The 20060-nt window shown below is 43.2% G+C and overlaps 1 protein-coding gene across 6 annotated transcripts; it reads left to right on the forward strand.

Annotated features, from left to right (window-relative positions):
* The first annotated feature begins 1103 nt into the window (after window positions 1-1103).
* LOC111838775 (alpha-adducin-like) lies at window positions 1104-19046 on the forward strand. 6 transcript variants are annotated; one of them, XM_023802100.2, is made up of 18 exons: window positions 1104-1392; window positions 4182-4367; window positions 4779-4941; window positions 5165-5316; window positions 6900-6980; window positions 7258-7407; window positions 7689-7832; window positions 7923-8021; window positions 8501-8677; window positions 9195-9488; window positions 10897-10992; window positions 11444-11533; window positions 11643-11660; window positions 12942-13028; window positions 15417-15573; window positions 16064-16135; window positions 17287-17327; window positions 17806-19046. In XM_023802100.2, the coding sequence occupies exons 2-17, from the start codon at window positions 4203-4205 to the stop codon at window positions 17316-17318; spliced, it is 1977 nt and encodes a 658-aa protein (XP_023657868.2). In that variant the 5' UTR covers window positions 1104-1392; window positions 4182-4202; the 3' UTR covers window positions 17319-17327; window positions 17806-19046. The 6 variants fall into 6 exon arrangements, with proteins under 6 accessions (XP_023657868.2, XP_023657852.2, XP_023657859.2 ...); XM_023802084.2 differs by having other exon boundaries at window positions 4185-4367; XM_023802091.2 differs by having other exon boundaries at window positions 1104-1362.
* The last annotated feature ends 1014 nt before the right edge of the window (window positions 19047-20060 follow it).

Consider the following 20060-nt stretch of genomic DNA (forward strand, 5'->3'; position numbering starts at 1 on the left):
TAGTAACATTTAAGGAAAACATTTGTTAAATAATAAATTGAAGCGTTTTAGTAATCAAAGGTAATTTCAGTAAAATAATTTTTTTAAATGATGTCGATTTAAAATATTGATGTCTGTGCATTTTCAGTGTTGACATCATCGACTACATAGGCAACCTTTTTACCTCTAATGTGATTTCTGTTTATGTTTAACAATGATACATTATTTAACATTTATGACATCAGTGCTTCCTCTACTACAGGGTCATGGGGAGCCTGCAGCCTATCCCATCAGGGTGCCGGTCTGTCACAAGGAAAACACTCACTCACCACCGGCACCAGTTCACCTAATTGCATGTTTTTGGAATGTCAAAGAAAACCAAAGTACACAGAGAAAATTCATATCAACATTAGGACAAAATGCAAATTGTAGAGTGCGACTGAGACCCCCAACCCTGGAGGTATGAACAAGCATGCTGGCCTATTAGTGAAATCAAACAGTGTATTATTGGATATATATGAATCCTGTTTACTAAGCTATAGTAACTTTAATAGAATTGTTGATGTACTGAATTTCTAAAGGGAATTAAGTTTATCTGACCACTTCAGACTAAATTACTAGGGGTTAGGGGACTGCAGTGTAAACGGTAGAGAATACTTGGCTAAACCAGACTTTTTATTACAGGATATACTCTCACACTAAGGACAGTTTGACACCAGTCCAGCTTTGAAACGTAGGAGGAAACCAATGTTAACAAGCGAACTTCAGACACACAGAGCAGAGGACTGCAATCGAAGCAATAAATTGTCAAGAAAAAAGTCTGATGCACTCTTTTGTAATTTAAATGAGAATTATGCAATGTTTAGAGATACATATATATATGGCTCTGGTGTGAAGCTTAGCTACATCAAAATGGTCATTCGCGCCAACTATACTAGGCTGCTTTTCCACTAAGGCAGAAAATGAATCTTTCGATACAGGGCACATGACTAATGCAATGCATGCCAGGCATTATAACTGCACAAGCCGGTTTTCGTTTTTTTTTTTTCTTTTCTTTTCTTTTATATTGTTCTTTGTGCAAAATAATACATTTAAGGAAGACGCGTACAGGTGTAATACTGTTTTCTTCATGCAGCCTTCAGCGAGAAGAGCCCAACCAGCATCTTAGTTGCTCGCATGCCGACGTAGGGATCCGAGGATAACCAATAATGTATGCCGCTGCTGAAGCCCTCACTGCAGCCACACCTAGTGAGGTTTCATCCCGGCGTGGTGGAGAGGGGCGGAGAGACGCAGGGCTGGTAAGGGGCAGAGCGAAGCCCTCAGAGATACCCGATCGCAGCGTCGGCGGAGAGCTGCGGGAAGTTCGCCGGGCACCGTGAGCTGGTGAGCGCCGGTCCTCCATCAGCATAACACGTATGTAATAAATACGATGCGTGTTATTATGAAACTGTTCCATGCTCGTTTTTATGAAGTTGCTGTCGTAGCTGTATATCAGCAGAATGTATCCTGTTTGTCCAACCTGTGATTACATATATGCGCGGCTAGTAGGCTCATAAAATCCATTTTGATTTTTTTTATGGTTTATATTTTTATGTTCTACTCATGGACATACAAAGCTAGCCAGCTATAGAGGAATGCTTTATTGTTTATAAGGGCTGTAACCTTTTGTGAGAAAAGCCACAATACTTGCATTTGCTATCGCGGTTGTTTTTTTATAGTATTATTACTGGCAAGTTCTGTTTTGCTTCAGGCGGATATTATGTCCATTATGTAATTATATAAAAGTAGAGTATTGTTTTCAGGCGTCAGGAATACTATTGTATTGCCGGCCGATTCTTAGTGATATCTTACGCTTGGTAGTTGGACAAAGTATGTTCTGTCATTGCAGCTAGGCGGCTAGGTGGATACTATTATATTTTCATATACTGCATTTGTTTTAGGATGGATGAATGTCATCCCCTTTCGGGTGGGGTCAAGCGTATTTGGACAAAATGGGCACGACCGGTTTGCATATGGAGAAAAAAAAGCGATCTTTTGCAAGATTTATTTTATTGTAGTGACAGCTAGACGGCATTGCCCTGGATATAGGAATCCGCATTTGGTTGCAAGGCCTCCTTAAATACACACAATGCCCATCCAGCTGAACAAAGTGCATATGTTTTTGAAAGCGACTGCTGTCACACTGCATCGATTAGAGGATCTTGACTGAAGGTTGCAGCCGTATAGGTTAATTCTTAGTCTTTCATGCATGTGATAATGAACGTGTGTATATTAGTATGGCGGTGAACGGCTACACCGACAATACGGGGGAGCCGCTTATGCGGTACTTTCCGAGTTTAATTTGACTCATGTTTTAATGGAGATGGGCTTTTGAGATCAACACTGAAATAAATCAGATTATTGTTATTCTTATCAATAGTACCATGTACTTCTAAGAAGGACATGTTTCGATCTTTTGTGTTCTTTTAGAAAGTGGGTGGTGGGTTCTTTTGAAGTAAAGGTTGTGGGTGTGTCTGGGCGTTGTTCGTCCTGTTAAATGTAGTAAATTGTGTAGTATTGAAAATCCATATTTAAGATGAAATCAGTTAAATGCATTTGTTGAATGAAATATTTAAAAAGTTAAAAAATTTGCATGGATGAAATATTTGACAGATTCCGATTGTTGTCACATTTTATACAAATATAGAAAATTATTCACACAATTTATAGCCATGTTTTGATTTTATAGAGGTAGTCTATGGACTTCTTCTCTCTGAAATTTCAGTTAGAGGTTAGTGAATATAGATGTATTTTTTTCTCCATCTAAGTTTGTGAACCCTGGGTTCAGAACCCCTGATTTAGAAGTAAACTATAACAGTTAAAGACCGTAAGAACTTAAACTCCCTGGTACTTATGTGGTTTCTTCATGGTTTCCTTTAATCCCTTTGACTGGGAATAACACTGTAAAACACAGCATTATTGATGCTTGTTCATTAAAATTAAATAGCCAAATCCCCAATGGTTCTTCAGTCTTAGTGATCCTTCACTCTGTTACATTATTTTTATCGGGGAGCTGGATTTGTGACAGAGAATCATCCGTTATGTCCACTTGGCAACAGAAGGCCTATGTGTTGTCTGGAGGGAAGCTCGCATTTGTTCATTGGGTTTAAATCCTGTAGCTTACGCCCAGTGACACTGATTTAATCTATTACAGCACATTCACTCCATACCAGTTGGGTCTCGAATCCTGTGATAATGTTATCTGAGAATTCCAGCTATGGTCTGAGATACTGTATGGACATGCCTTAAGAGATCCAACCCCTCGGTGCTGAAACTGCTTCTGCAAGAGTTTTAACTTTTTTTTTTTTTGTCTCATGACTGGCTGACGATCCACAGCAGGTTCGCAACAGCACACTGAAGTTGTCTCAAAATCGTATCTTGCTCAAATAACTGACAGGCTAATGTCAAAACTGTAATTCTCATCGGAATGCTTCCTGTGGGCGACAGTTGAGTTAGTCTGCTTAAAGGACTGTTCTGTGGATGGTTTTGACATAAGCACTGCCTGTACAGTGTAAATGTGTTCAGCGAGGTCTTTGGAAGGTGGCCGGCAGGGAGAACAGAGCTGAGTCAGTCTCCGGGCGATTCTGGAGCTCTCAGGATCTCCAGCCAGCGCGGCTCGGCTGATGTTTCTCCATTCAGGTTTTAACATGCAGTCAGTCCATTATCTCTTAATGCACTTACGAACAATCGCCCACCCCCCCACCCCCCATATCCAAACAATAGATGTGCTAACGCCCTTCCATTAGATATTCTTCTTGGAAAAAGGAATTAAGATCTGCTGAGTTTGTGACACCCAGAGCAATATTGACCATGGTTCCTCTCTAGGGGCGAACCCAGGATTTTTTCTTTTAGGGGGGACCAGATTCAACCTGAAGGGTTACAGGGTGTATGGGGGTTGGGTCGCAAACAATAACATTTGTATGACATGTTTATGGAAATACGGGACAAAACACTTAATGGATTTTGGAAAAATTATTTTTCAGGGGGACTGAGAGAAAAAAAATAGGGTGGCTGAAGCCCCCCCTAAATAGGGTCTTTTATCACACATGTTCCTCTTGGCGTGTATTTTTCAGCAGGCGGCTGGTGGAGTGATGTCTCAGCACCCGCGTAAATTCTCTTTAAGCAAACACCCTGAATCTTACCCTTTATTCAATGTTCCCCAGAAGGCGAGGCACGTGTCCACGATGGATGGCGGCTCAGGCCCTGCGGTGGTCACTGCACCCCCGACCTCCGTCCCCCACTTCGACCGCGTGGTGGGCAGTCCGGGGGGGAACCTGTTCCACAACCTCCGGCAGGACTTCAACATGATGGAGCAGAGAAAGAGGGTCTCCATGATCCTGCAGAGCCCGGTGAGTCTCTGATCCGCGTGTGTTGTTCCAGTCCATGAGTCACTCTCAGTTCCATACTGCAGAATAGCTAATTGTTACATAGTTTTGTAGGGTGCTGATAGCAAACTAAATCAGTCTTAGCATTGCATGGTTTAAAAGCCACATTTATGTCTAATAAATCATAAGAATTATAGAATTAGTTAATTAATTTAGCATGGCATGAAAGGCTTTTAAAGTTAATTCTCGACAATTTTTAATACTGAATGGCAGATCTCTAAATACCACAGTGCTTTATACGTTCGAAATTCCTTATGGTAACTGTGTTCCTCACTTCCTTCTGATGTAACACAAAGGACTTGTGAAATCGCATTGCTTAATGTAAACAGGAAGTAAACGGGTCCTTTTATGAACAAGGTTGATCTTCTGTTTCAGGCCTTCTGTGAAGAGCTGGAGTCACTGATTCAGGATCAGCTGAACAAAGGGAAGGATGCCACCAACCTGCTGGCCTTGCAGCAAATGGCAGATTTCTTGACCACCAGCATGCCAACTGTGTACCCTATGATCCCCCGGGGGGGCATGGCCACAATCAACATGAGTGAGCATCTCCATCTGCCCGCACCTACCGCAAATGCGCCCTGCTCGTAGCTGCCCTCTAGGGCACTGGGTGATAATAATACAGTAGATATAGCACCACACGGTGCCCTTTGTAATTAGACGATGGCATGGCTGAGCTTGTCTGTGTTCCTTAGAGGGCTCTCATTTCTGATGATTCACGCTGTTTCTATCCCCTTCATTTTCGTCATGGCTTGTTTCTGCAGGCCTGGGGATGGTTATCCCCGTGAACGACCTCCGTGGCTCTGCCTCTGTGGCTTATGAAAAGGGCGAGAAGCTCATGCGCTCCAAGCTGGCCGCTCTGTACCGACTGGCAGATCTCTTCGGCTGGTCCCAGCTCATCTATAACCACCTGACTGTAAGCTGACCATCAGACATCTGTGGTCCGTCCTCATCCTGTGCAATTTCATATGTACTTTTGTGGCTCAGTACTAGGGCTGCACAATATCACATCACGATGATATGGTACACGGTAATAGATACCGTGGCTTTATATCAGTGTTTCCCAATCTAGTCCTAAGGAACCCACAGTTGGTCCATGTTTTTGCTACCTCTGAGCTCCCTGCCAGACAGTCCACATTTTTGCTCCCTCCCAACTCCGGGATGAAAGTTCCTGAGGACTGGATTGGGAAACGCTGCTTTAGATGATAGGCGGAAACATTTGTCCAGACTCCAGCTTTTTGTTACTATATGGACATTTACTTACACCCACAATTTGGTCAGCAGATTAGTAGTATGCGTAAAATCTTAATGAGAGGCCTATTGTGATGTCCAAAAATTCAGCGTATCCTTATGTTTTAATAAACGTATCGGACTTTAAACTAAAAAAGTTCTGCCACATCACTGATGTGGATAAACAGGGTAAAAAGACATCTCCACTTTCAAAATACATTGTGGCTGCTCAGCTGCCCCTTTCCTCACCACCACTTCAGTGCTAATCGCTTCCATCATTTATCAAACCGGTAGCATGTGGAGTTCTCCGCTAACCGAATTTAATAAACTTAAGAATGCACCAAATGTATACATATACTTTTCGGAGTCACAGTACGCATCTCATTAATAATTTAGGCATACTACTAATCTGCTTATGAAACTGTGGTTGTAATAAATGTTTGCATAGTACTGAAAGGCTGGCATCCGGACAAACGTTTACTCCCGTCATCTAAAGCCCTGATGAGTATTTTGCAGACACCAAATAATCATTTATATCGCATCTTGATCATTATATCGCATCTTGATATTGTGCAGCCCTACTCAATACACTCCACAGCTGCATACTTCTGTAGACATTTAAGGGCCTGAAATGTGTGATATATCTAAATGTCCTGGCATCCCATAAACTGTGTGCCCCAGCCATGTGCCCTGTGCTGCCTGAGATGGTCTCCAGGCCCCCTTGTACTTCAGACTGGGATAAGCGAATCAAAAGATGGATGGATGGATGATTCTCAATGTCACATACACCACCAGTATACAAACATTGACTATGATGTAATCCTGTAGCCCTTGAGTAACTGGAAGTTTGGTTGTAACTTGATAGGATGGTCGTTGCTGTCATGAATAAACAAGCTTTGAAATAATCTGTGAACTTTAAGATCAGGCTGGCAATAGAGCTTTTATGAACCATGTCATGTCCACAGTGTGTTTAAACTGGCACAGTTGCGTGGTGGAGCACATTGAATTCAACAGTTGGTTTCTATCTGTGCTGAAATTGCCCATAAATTATACACATATGGTACAACATTACATCAAGCCAGTTTCCCTCTTGAAAAAACAATCTGCTTGTTTGTTTGAAATGAAGATTCTTTGGTCTCTGTTCAATGATAATTTCCATTTGTATGTACTGTTTGCAGGGATTATAGACTGCAAATTACTGCCTTGTTCAAGCCTGACGTCCATATGGCGGCAATGCCCAGTTTAACGATGGTTTTGTGTGTGTTGTAGGTGCGACTCAGTTCTGAGCAGGAACATTTCCTGGTTGCCCCCTTTGGACTTCTGTACAGTGAGGTCACAGCCTCCAGCCTGGTAAGGTCGTCCCTTGACAAATTTAGCCTAGTAATGCGGAATGGAGTCTTATTGCTAAGTCAGTGGCTAAAACCTGACACAGTTATTTTTATCTATTTGGGCTGTGGAATAAATGGATATTTTTGCAGTGTAGGTTAAGCAGAGGAGAGCAAAAATTCTAGAGTTTGTGAGTCTGGAGTAGTGTTTGTCCAGCATGGATTTTAGATTTCTATCGTAATATTTCAGCCCGTCGTTGCAGTTTAACATAGCGGGTAGAGCAGATTGTGTTTCATTGCAGGTGAAAGTTGACATGCAGGGTGAGATTGTAGACAGAGGGAGTACTAACCTCGGCGTGAACCAAGCTGGATTCACCCTTCACTCGGCCATCTATGCGGCCCGGCCTGACGTCAAGTGCATTGTCCACATCCACACAGCAGCTGGCGCCGCGGTAACGACCTCCACTCCCTGTCGCTGTGTCTGCCTCTAGGATGGAGACTCTTATTCTCTACCGGAATATTTTCTGTTTGAGTCAGTACATTTGGTCCTTTGTGTCAAGCTGCAAGTTTAAAACCTAGCAAATGAAATTTTAGATATTGAGCAAATGAGCCCATATGTCTCAACAGATGTGATTTGGCCTCTTACAAATGAGGTTTTTAGTAATTATTATTTTAATCAATGCATGATTAGTGCTGCATGTTTTCACTGGGCTCTCTCTGTGCCCCCTCCAAGGTATCAGCCATGAAGTTCGGCCTCCTCCCCATCTCACCGGAGGCCCTCTCCCTGGGTGAGGTGGCCTATCATGACTATCATGGCATCCTGGTGGATAAGGAGATGACCCTGGCTATACAGAACAGCTTAGGTCCCAAGAAAAAAGTATGAAGGGTGTTTGAGTGGGTCAGCGGGCGGGTTTTTCTGCATTTCTGGGGAGAAAAACAGGGAACGGTAAACACTCCTGTCTTTCAGGTGCTCATACTGCGGAATCATGGCCTGCTGTCGATTGGGGAGACGGTGGAGGAAGCTTTCCACTACATTCACAACCTCGCTACTGCTTGTGAGATTCAGGTAGCGAAGCAGACGATCTGAGCACCAGTGTTCCGTTGGATTTGAAGTAGGATTTAAAGTCTCTTCCAATCCCCATGCCCCTGTGTGCCGTTAAGTGCTGTACATGACATGGTCGCTCAATAAGATGGTCAATAAGACTCTCCTATAGATCGTTTGAGCGGAATATCTTCAGAATCAATTGTTTTGCAAGGACAATAAGCTGGCATTATGCTTAGTTACCTTTAGCAACCGGGTTATAGAGTGTAAAAGCAATTTTTAATGTGAGCGGATGGAGCATTTAGATTTGCAGCAATTTGAAAGCTGACTTTGTAAATATCCATCAGTTAAATGGGACTTAATGAAGTCTGATTCTCAAGTGACCGATCAGGAAGTCCTTGCCAGCTGAATTATTGGGTAGGAACTTGTACCGGGATCTATAGCAAACCTCGTCTGCCACCAGTTTTCTGGTGGTTGCATTGTGACCCTTTTTCTGGTTCCAGGTTCGTACCTTGGCCGGTGCTGGGGGCCCCGATAACCTGGTCACTCTGGACCCAGAGAAGTACAAAGCCAAACGGCAGAGTTCAGAGTCGGGCGATGAGGAGGCCGAGGGCGACCAGCCGCGCTGGCAGGTCGGGGAGCAGCAGTTTGAGGCTTTCATGAGGATGCTGGACAACTTGGTATGAGCCGCCAAACCCCGCCCACTGCCAACACTCTCAGGAGTTCCTACCCATGTGCAGTGGTGGTGTTCACCCTTCACTCAAACCATGCATTTGTGAGGGACCCCCCTGTTGACCACAGACAGTCACTACACTTGAAGTGGCTCTTTGAGCAGGGCTCCAGAAGAAACAATCCCGCCCTGCCCATGTGCCGCAAATAGATGTGAATCCAGACTTCCAGTGGTAATAAATTTAGAGTAATTTAAGTTGTTCATAGATGCCAGTTTCCTGCTTTAAAACAGACCACTACCTAGCTGATGTGGAGAGAGTAATTTTGGTTCTTCCAGTGGGGATTTACTGCTTTAATTAGGCCCACATTAAAGTAGCAAAATTAGCCTAAAAACTTTTTGAAGGACGAGTGACTTGGATCTCTCTAAAGCCCCGAACCTCAAATTTGGATAAAATGAAAACTGCACGGGGCCCACAGAGAGACTTGCTCTTGCAGTGCACTGCAATGCCTTTCCTTGTATTTACCAAGGGGTACAGAACAGGATATCCGTATCGCTGTCCAGCCCTGTGCGCCAAGAGTAAGAAGAACAGCAGCGTTGACATGCCCCTGGCCCTCACTGGTCGCTCCTACAGCGAGATCAACGGCCCCGGTACCCGCTCCCTGCCCAGAATCGGCGGGGCGTCACGGCGGCTCAGCGCGGGCTCCTCTGACGGTGGCCCCGGTTCCCGGGTGTGGAACAACGTCACGCGCGGCCATGTGAAGCCCTTGCTCAGGTCTCTCTCATCTGGAGTCTGCGTGCCCAGCTGCATGACCACCTGCCTGGTCTGTATATTTCCTCTCTTCACACTCTCTGCTATTAGATGTTTGCTCACGTTTATTTCGCTGTTTTTTTATTTTTCTTTCATAGATTCAGTTGCTTGTCTCTTTGTTCCTTTAACAAAACATTCTGCTAGTCTTTCTGTGGTGTTTTATCTAGGCCTTTAATACCACCAGTAGCATATACAGGGGCGGGGCCACAGGAGGTACTGTCACCAACTGAAAGCTGATTGGCCCCCAGAGTTCACCCTCACCTATCACTCACCAATTCAAAACGTATCATTGGCTAATAATAAAATTGCCTCCGCTGTATGAATATTGCTCCTCTTAAGCTCTCCTCTCCCCCCCACCCTTAAAAAAATCCTGGAATCACCCCTGAACACCACCCTTTCCTGTTTTTGGATTTTGCCAGTATTATCTTTCACATCATAATAATGAAAATATGACTACACCTACTTTAATGTGGTCACTGGACATAAGCAGTGTTTCCATTAGCTGGTGCAGGTTCCTGTTTTGAATGTGAAAAGGGATTAATGAAAACAGTCATCAACATGTTCCGGTGGATCAGCTGAACACTGTACCTGTGTGCTGTTCTTGTCTGTGTTCTACTTTATGGGCTACCAACTTTACTTTTTCATGTGCGCTTTCGGTTGTAGCCAAGGGGACATGTAATAAATTTCATCATCAGGGGTTGGCTGCAGTGGTTGTTGCGTCTGTAGCCCAGATTTTTATGTCTAGCAGAAATCTTGCGGCTCTGTGTGTGTCAACCGCACATGTGCAAGATAATTGATTAGGTATATTCAGTAGGTGGCAGCACTGACTTTCACAGATCAGTGGTCAACAACAAAAGAGCAGAAGAAGAATAGTCGTAGTAGTTATGCTGAGCAGCGGTATGGGAAAGGTTGGAGGTATTCAAGTATTTAATTTTTCATACTATTCATTCATTATACCAACATACACGGTATTTTAAAAAGCAGCGCTATAGACTAATAACCTTAAAACTGTTGATAAAAGTTTACCCGTTTCACTACACTGGTTGAATTTGTGTTTGTTGCAAATACATCTGCCCTCTCCTGGTCTGGTGGAGTATCACTGCTGTATGCGGCCGTCCGCGTCTGCAGCCAAATGTAGTGTGAACACAAGCTGCCCCACAGATGTCCGTCCGCAGCCTTAAAGCGCAGGGAAGCGTACATGGAAAAGCGAAGTATGAATTTGCCATCACTCCCCCTCAGCCTTCTGGGGGTTTGTGTGTGTTTTTTAATGCTGTGCTTAGGTTTGGTTTAGTTACTTACATTACCTTAATTAATTAATCGGAGTACTTGCAACCCTTTTAATTATAAAAATAGAAACCACTTGAATTTTGCCTTCTGTTAACATTGTATGAACATTTTGAATCTTGTTTATTTTTTGATAGTGGTCAAAGGAGGAAGGTGCTCGGCCTCCTGCTGTGTCCAATCAGTTTGTCCCCCTGAATACAGACCCGAAGGAGGTGCTGGAGATGAGGAACAAGGTGTGGTATAGCCCACAAGGAGCACAGCACGGTGGTCTGTGCTCTCATCTACTCATTAGTATATCATACCTACAGTGGTAGACACCGTAGATTTTGTTTCAGCCAACCAGAGAGTCACATTCAAATAGTGTTCAACTGATTGGTTGACACCAAATGTTGGTCTGGATTTTTACTTGCTGGTCCTGAAATTCCCACCTCTGCATGCCCAGTAGTCCTTAGGCACTGCAGACAGGCTATTCGGGGTGTTTTATGGATTCTACTTTTATTTATTTAATTTTTTTCTTGGTTAATTTTAACGTGACATGACATTATTTAAGCAGCTCTTAGAAACACCACTACTATAACTACCGCCACTATTACTACTAATACTAACACTGCTACTACTACTTTTAAATGACTTTTTCTGGTTTTAGATGCTCGCAGCCAAATCTTCCTTTGTTCTCCTGCACAGATCCGTGAGCAAAACCTACAAGACATCAAAACGGCTGGACCCCAGTCCCAGGTCCTCTCCGGGCCTTTGATGGACCACAGCTTTGGACAGGTGAGTCCGACTGCCTCCCAGCTTCCTCATTCCATTTGGTGCACAGTTTGTCACCTGCGGATGCAGATCCATCCTGATGAGTAACTGTGGTGTTGTTCTTTGACCACAGAGAGGTACTATCTGGCAGGTGAGTGGCCGAGGCCGAGGTGTCCGCACACTGTGTCCCTCAGCGGGTAAAAGGTTTTGCTCACTGCATTTCATGCTTGATCGCCGTCGCTTGAGCTCAGTGGGGGTGCCCATGTTTGGTCTGGCATGACATGGCTCCAAATCACAGACCAACAACCACTGCGTTCAGTACTAGTCAAACTTTCGGGGAAGGATCTGCTTGTGTTTCTGTCTATCGGGTTCTCCTTGTGAACAAAGTTGGAGTTTTCGAAGTTCTGTGAGTTCCGAGGTCACAGAATGCAGACTTGTATAGATGGATAGGTGGCAGATAGACTTCTTATGCCCTGCCAAAAGGCTCCCATTCTACTTATTTGTTAAACTCACTCTTCGGAATGTTATAATGATGTCTCAAAATATTTCCTGTCTGTGCTGTGTTTATCCACTCCAACTGAGATGTTGCACCTCTCTGGATGTTTGACTAGTAACATTTGAGTTTTATTCTAAATTTTTCTTTTGCATGACAGGACCATCCCATTTTTGTTTGTTGTCCGTTTTTGCTTCCCTTTGCATGCCGTGAGCATTTGTGTGTTTGTGTGGCGACTGGCTGTATGCCCAAATCTGCATGAGCGCAGGCCGTGCTCCGTGTCTGTGTACGTGCGTCCGTGTGTGTGTCTTTATGACTGTGTGTGTGTCTTTGTGTCTGTGCATCTGTATGCGAGTGGCTCTATATCCATGTCCACGTGTCCCTGTTTGTGTGTGTGTGTGTCCGTGTGGCGTGTGGCTGTACACCAGGGTCTGTGTGGCGAGTGGATCACGCGTGTGTCTGTGTGTGCACATGTGTCCTTGTGGCGTGTGGCTGTACACCAAGGTCTGTGTGGTGAGTGGATCACGCATGTGTCTGTGTGTGCACGTGTGTCCGTGTGGCGTGTGGCTGTACACCAGGGTCTGTGTGGCGAGTGGGTCACGCGTGTGTCTGTGTGTGCACATGTGTCCGTGTGGCGTGTGGCTGTACACCAGGATCTGTGGCGAGTGGATCACGCGTGTGTCTGTGTGTGTCCGTGTGGCGTGTGGCTGTACACCAGGGTCTGTGTGGTGAGTGGATCACGCGTGTGTCTGTGTGAGCACGTGCGTCCGTGTGGCGCGTGGCTGTACACCAAGGTCCGCGTGAGCGTCGCCGGGGCCCCGTGCCCACCCACCCCTCCGTGACACGCCTCGCCACCTGCACGTGTCCTTGGTAGATGTGGAGGTTTTTACTGACAGCAGGGGTGGGATTGTGTGCCGTTCTCCCCGTTTACTGTTGCAGGACGCCCCCCTGTCAGACTGTACGGACACGCTCGATGGGCTCAATCTCTCAGAGCACGTCCGCGTCCCTGCTAGGGCTGATAGAAAGGTACATGCTGCCATCACCTCGCTCTGCTTTGTCCATGTAACCCAGGACAGGTCCACTAGTCAATTCTCCCCCCCCCCACCCCGCTGTATTTAATACCCAGCTGTGTGATGTAGACCAAACTGATATTATGGTGCCGTTAGCTATGTAATTCATTAAATCACACTGGGCTTAGCGCAGTTTTCATGGAACTTCTAAGGCAATATGCTGTTTTGATACTGGGGAATCATTGGACATTGTGCAGAACATGGCATTTATAACTGTGAGCCTGCACTTCAAAAGGGCTAACAGATAGATCAGTTTATAAAAATCCCAGTTTATAAAAACCTGTTAATAAAGGTGTCACATTTCTGAAGACTTACTTACAGTGTGTAATTCTTATGAATAATTACACGCTGTAAGTAAGTCTTCAGAAATGTGACACCTTTATTAACAGGTCTATTCTAACAGGTCTGGATGCTGTTCAGCCAAATGGGTACTTCAATATTCGTTTAAATACTGGAACTCGTGGCCATAGGTGGAAATTAGTGGGAGAACATTTTAAACTGAATTTGAGAAAACACTTCTTTACACAGCGTGTAGTTAGAGTATGGAATAGTCTTCCTGCTAGTGTAGCGCAAGCTAAAACCCTGGGTTCCTTTAAATCAGAGCTGGATAAGATTTTATCAACTTTGAGCTATTAGTTAAGTTCTCCCCAAACGAGCTTGATGGGCCAAATGGTCTCCTCTCGTTTGTAAGGTTCTTATATTCTTAATATGGAAAGCTGTTAAATGTGAATTGCGCATGCAGTATGATTTAAGACAGTTTCCTACTCTTTTGAGGATCTCGGCAGCTGCAGTTGTTTGTGGGTCTGAAACAGCAGGTGTGGATCTAGGCCTTGGTTAACTCTCAGATGTGCTTCACAGGATACAGTGAAATAGCTTAGCTGTACGATTCAGACCAAACCGATGGGAGCTTTCGGTTTGCTAGCTGGGGATTTCTATCAGCAGAGAGCTTCAGAATTGTCAAGCCGGTAAAACCAGGCAGGTTTGGACTGGAAAACCAGCTCTGGAATGATGACTATGTCATACATCCATAATGTTTCCCACCAGACAACTGAGAACTGCTCTTGTAATAGTTACCGGGGTTTTTCTGTGATGTGCGCGATGTCATAAAATTGAAGGGTCTAACTTAATCTGACTGTTAAATATTAGTTTTTAGACTCAGTGTAACTTTCAGGTAGCTAGAAGATATCACCTTGATTTAGTTACACATTTTATTAGATTCCACTAGATTCCACAATTTCCTCTGAGCTACATAATTTGGAGCACTTAATAATAAAACACTATAAGTAAGTGTCCTTGTATTGTACCTAGATGAGTGTGCTATTAATATGGCTTTTCTATAGTGGAACATTCATTCCCTGTGGGTATCCGAAGCACATTTATAACAAAATAGTTAATTTTCTTTTTTCTCCTCCACATTGGTTGGATATTTGACATTGAGCTTAGAATATGCATCGTTTTTGCTTTTCCTTTTCAGTTAAGTATGGCTGATATTTGAAGTTTTTATATTTTTCAAGATTCCAAGAATATTTTTTTTTTTTCGCTGCAAAAAATGTAAATGTGGTTCCTACATATTCTGATATGTGTGCGATGCATTAATTCAGGTTAAGCTACCGTGCCATCGAGCATTCATATTCCATAGGATTATGCCTGCCTGGTCACCAGATGCTCTTGTAACAAATTTTATGCATCATTATCAGCTGGCTCCAGAATATATATTGCATAGATCAATGCATACTTAGTCTATACATTCTATAGTAGATCAACATGACTAAATGTGTAATGAACTGAAATTAACTTTAAAAGTTAACTTGCTTTTTTGGCATGTTTTATGAACCTTGTCTCTCATTTTTTCTGCATTATTGCCACTAAAAACTTCCAGTGATTGAAATGAGTCCACTTTTTTATGGGAAGGCAAAGGATGGTGCTCTCCTTGTGTAAACTCGGCAGTCCATATGTACAGTTGTAGCACATTGCTCTTTCAGCTTTTGCTAGCTTTGTCCTCTGCATGCAGTTCAAGATTTACTTTGCCTTATGTGCAGTTATGGGGTCTTCAAGTGTGAATTGTACTGAGTCGACATTTGACCTGAACATTCTTAGAGAAATTACCTTTTTTATCTCATATTATGGCATGGTGGTATAAAAAGGTTACTGTGCCTTTAAACTGCTTTGGAAGTCATGCGGAGTTCTGGACTTTCTGGATTACCGTTGTTACTACAAGACAAATTGAAGCCCCCCTGACAAGATACTCTTCAGACTTGTGGCTGTAGGCTAAAAATTCTGCATTTATTTTTTGTGCATATACATGAAGGCATTAAAAAAAAACTTGTACTTTTTTCACCAACAGGGGGAGCTAGTGACCGCCTCCAAAGCCATCATTGAGAAGGAGTACCAGCCAAAAGTCATAATCAACAAGACTGGTCCGAATCCCTTCAACAGACTGACAGACCAGGAGTTAGAGGAGTACTGTAAAGAAGTTCAGCGCAAACAGAAATGCCCGGAAGGTATGATGTAACACCACAGTGTGAATAGAAGGCATGAAACCATAATCATAAAACTTGTTTATCCCAGTCGGGTCCTCAGGGCACTGCAGACAGTCCATGTTACTGGGAGCTGGGAGGGGGCAGAACGTGCACTACCTGGCAGGCAACTTGGAGGGAGCAAAAATATGGACTGTGGCAGGCAACTCGGGAGCAAAAACGTGTACTGTCTGTGGGTCCCTGAGGACCGGGTTGGGAAACACTGCCCTAATCAATTTAAATTATTAATTGTATGAAGGTGCCAAAGGATAAAAGTTTAAAAATGTCAAAATATCTGCTGGAATTTTGAACCAATGTGTTTTAGCTCTCCAAGAGAAGGGATTCTTCTCTTGGGATTCTGATGTATTTAAACCATATGTATTAAGAGCACATGACAAAATATTTGAATAAAGTATGACTTGTGGCATGTAATTGGTTGGTAGCTGAATCAGTGGGTCTTTGTCTCCATCCTCAGACCAATCACAAGAGATGGAGGAAGACTCAGAACGCAGGAGCCTGAGCTCTTCACCAATCAAAGAAGACAAAGGTAACAATCTGGGCATGTTGTCCAACCAAATTAAACCTTCTGAAGTGTTTTACTAGCTTAGCTACCAAACTAAATGCAGTTCATCTGGTCTTTGCTATAGTATTTATAAAGCATATTTATATTAAATACCAAAGGCATACTTTAAGTATATTAAAATACCAGGAAGGGTGGTTTAATATTTCAGCGTGACCAGTGATTCGGTTAGGGGCGATTATAGTTTCATTAATAGCTGTGCAAGTAAACGTTAAAAATGAATCACTAGGCAGGATCCAAAATGGTGATAATGATGGAAAACGATTGGGATGAGAATATCACTTAAAGGTGAAACTCAAATGAGTACGTTGCATTTTAAAGTCAGGGTTTATGAATGCGAGGATGATATTTAACGCTGCGTCGAATCCATGGAGTATATAATTAGAGGGGATATGATGGAATCAGTGAGCGAAGATATTAAAAACGTCCAAAAAGCAAAAGTGGCTAATGACACAACCGTTAATGGGTCTGTACAGGTTAATGGATCTGCTGCTGATCTGCAGGCTCAGACACATTTGTGTGTTAGGTTTTGTCAGGGAATCGCAATGAATGAATGAATGAATGAATGAATGAATTAATTAATTAATTGTTACATACATGCCTGCATGCACTATTTATATAGTGCTTTTCAAAATACCCAAAGTGCTTCACAGAAGCAATGAGGAGCCACTTGAACCACCACCACTGTGTAGCCCCCACCTGGATGACGCTACAGCAGCCATTCTGCACCAGTACGCTCACCACACAGCAGCTACGGTGGTGAAGGAGCAGGAGACAATTCACCAGTTAGATACAGGGGATGAATAGGGCAATTTTAGCCAGGGCATCGGGGTACCACCCCTACTCTTTCAGAAGATGCCCAGGTACCTTTGATAACCTCAGAGTCATGGCCTCTGTTTTATGTCTCAACTAAAGGATGGAACTATTTTTACAGCACAATGCCCTGTCCGCATATTAATACTCACCACGTGATTTCTCGAGTTAAGGGAGTGAAAGGGTCATTTTAGCTTTCCGCTGACATCTTCCTGGGGCATTTACTGTACTTGCCCTTCCTTGTGATCTTCCTGCTTCTCGTGTTATACTTACGATTCCTGTCTGTGCTTCTTTTGATTCATCAGGATCAGAGGATGGGGATGATGAAAAAGATTAGTTTGCCATAGTAAGTCTCCTCATCCCTCACATTCTTCCCGCTGAAACCTTGCATTACTTTGATATTCACACTTTTTTAAATTCTTGTTGTTCCCTGAGGTACTTTTACCATCCTCTGCAAAACCACCTACCCCAGCCAATTAAAAGAATCTCACTGCAGGTTTTGACATGCTTTTCTAAAGAGAAAAAACTAAATTAATTGTCATACATGGTTGTGGAGAGGTTTCATGGTTCCTTCTGTTCTTGGAAGGCTGTGTGATGCAATTCTGGCACGTCTGCCCTCTGGCTTTGTGTATTATATACAAATGGGACGGATCATAAAGGGAGTTGCTTTGTGTTCTGCAGTCATTTCGTGTTTGTATCATAATGACTGGAAGAACTTCTTTGAAGAGATTTTCACTGTGTTTAGACACAGGAGACCCAGCTGTACTGGCTTTGTGCAGGTGATTAACGTTGCTTTTCTTCTACTCCTTAAACTGACTTTTCAGAGGCGCAGCAGAAGCCAGCCCAGGTGTGACCATCTTGTGATGTCTCTCTCAATCTAGTCCTGCTCAGTAACCCAATCAACCCCAGGTCCTGGAGATTCTGCCGGCTCTGGTTCAGGCCAATACTCCTCAGGAGAAAACAACTGTGCTGCGGATCCTTAACTGTCCTTGTATTTAATGGGCACCATCTTCCTTTCATTTTATAGCCTCTCTGATTACCTGCTCCATCTTCTGATTGGCTGTCCCCAAGGCCTAACTTCGGGTTAGCCACCACTCATTGCTGCAGGCCAAAGCATATGCAGGCTTTTTGCCAGACCAACTTTTGTTAGCTATGAAATGGGCAGTTTCTCTACAGGAGTAATTCATTTAAAGCTAATAGGCATAAATTCATATTCAGTAACAGTAACAAATGTATGGGGGCCCAAAAGCCTGCGTATAGCACCACCTGCAGGAAAGAGTAGAGAAGGGTTAGTGCATTTTATCAGTCGACATCAGGAAATGTAACTAAAAGAAGTTAAAAAGAAGGCACATTAATCAGTGGTGGTGTGTGGCTGTATCTGGAACGTGTTAACCCTTTACCACCCGTGAATCCCTGCTTCAGATTCTTTCATGTTTCTGTAATCAATACTAGAATGACCGGTTGGGACTGAACTGTATTTAGACGTGTTAACCTTTTTAAGTTTGGTTTTCAGATATGTATGAATGTTTGTGAGGGTCAGTGTTAAAAAAAAAAAAAAGACAAAACTGGGGGGTTGGGAAAATGCTGCATGAGAGTGTATATCGCCTTACTGTTTGCTTAAGGAATATTACAAACGCAAAGATCCCTGTAAATGACACACTGAAGCCGTTTGAGCTTCACCTAGCAAGTACCAAGAAGCTTCAAGGGAACACAAAATGTACATTCAGAGAAGCGATCTAGAACATTGTTTGTTTTTTCCTGAGCCTTTATAATGCTCCTGTTAATTTAACAAGTCTGCCCATTCTGTGGGCTTTGTTTTTGTCCCTCACATCCTTCTTTGTAAACTCATGCCACTGAAGTGTGGGGAAACTTCCAGGGTGGTGGTTCTGTCTGGTATGCTGGACCTATCATGTTCAGTATCATTTGCATCAGGTGTCTTCCTTGATCTAATACCTTGTTAAACAGTAATTTGACCCCTTGATCCTGTCTGCATCCTTTATGTAATCAGTGTCAGCCCCTTGATTTGCTCTTGCAGAGGTACCTAATAAACCAGTCGCTGAGTTTATTTAACAGATGTATTTTTGTTAAGATAAATTAAGTCCAGGCGTTATTCTTACAGCTCTTAATTCCTTAACATGACAAAGCAATTAAGTTTAACTAGAGTTCTCTTAACCAAATATCAAATGCCTTCTAAAAGTACAAAAATGGTGGAAAAACCTTCAATTTTGTTACTTCCTGTGAACAGGAGCAGTCTGCTATGGGCTGAAAGACAGTCCAATACTCTTTGAGCTGCCATTTCTCAGGTCCTGTGAAGTGTAGTGAAATGTCTGCCATTGAGTACAAGTTATGGTTCCATAAACCCATTTCTAGATTAATTTGTGGTTTATAACTACAGGTACTACAGGTACAATACCGAATATGATTTAACTAAGGTGGCTCCTATGGCCAATGAAGGTTCCTTAGTTCCCACTTAGTTCCTTAGCCTTCCCATTACCAAAGGAAAATCACCTTTGGAGAATCGAGTCAAAGCAGAATTATCCTGAGGAGCTAAAGTATGAGCGGCAATTATTCATTAAAGAATAGTTATATGTAGAGTGAAAACTGAAGTCAACCACAGAGCCTCCTACAGGTAGCCATAGCAGAAGATCCCTGGGATGAGATTGATGTAGATATGAACTTTGACCTGATGCCCACTTCAGCCTATAAGGTGCTTGGTATGGTATCAATGCATCCAACCACTAGGCTGTTACAGTAAAATCCCGTTATAGTGGATAAGTAACGGACATGCAGGCTCCGCCTACAAGGCGTGTGGCGTGCCGGTGATATCCAGCGCAGATACGTACGCAGTCGGGATTATTAATAGTCACGCATCTGGTCAGGTCAAGTTGGATTACTACATGTACAATATAATAATCTATACCACAGGTGTGTCTGCTGGGGTGTGGCATGAGTAAATGGTGTCCTGTAGTTGTGTTCTGGACATACAGCAACTCTGGATATAACGGACTTTGGATATAACAAACTGTTTTGCCAGGTCCCTTGAAGTCCGTTATAAGTGGATTTTACTATACTCTACTCT

The sequence above is a fragment of the Paramormyrops kingsleyae genome, chromosome 2 (assembly GCF_048594095.1).
Source record: "Paramormyrops kingsleyae isolate MSU_618 chromosome 2, PKINGS_0.4, whole genome shotgun sequence".
Taxonomy (NCBI): Eukaryota; Metazoa; Chordata; class Actinopteri; order Osteoglossiformes; family Mormyridae; genus Paramormyrops; species Paramormyrops kingsleyae.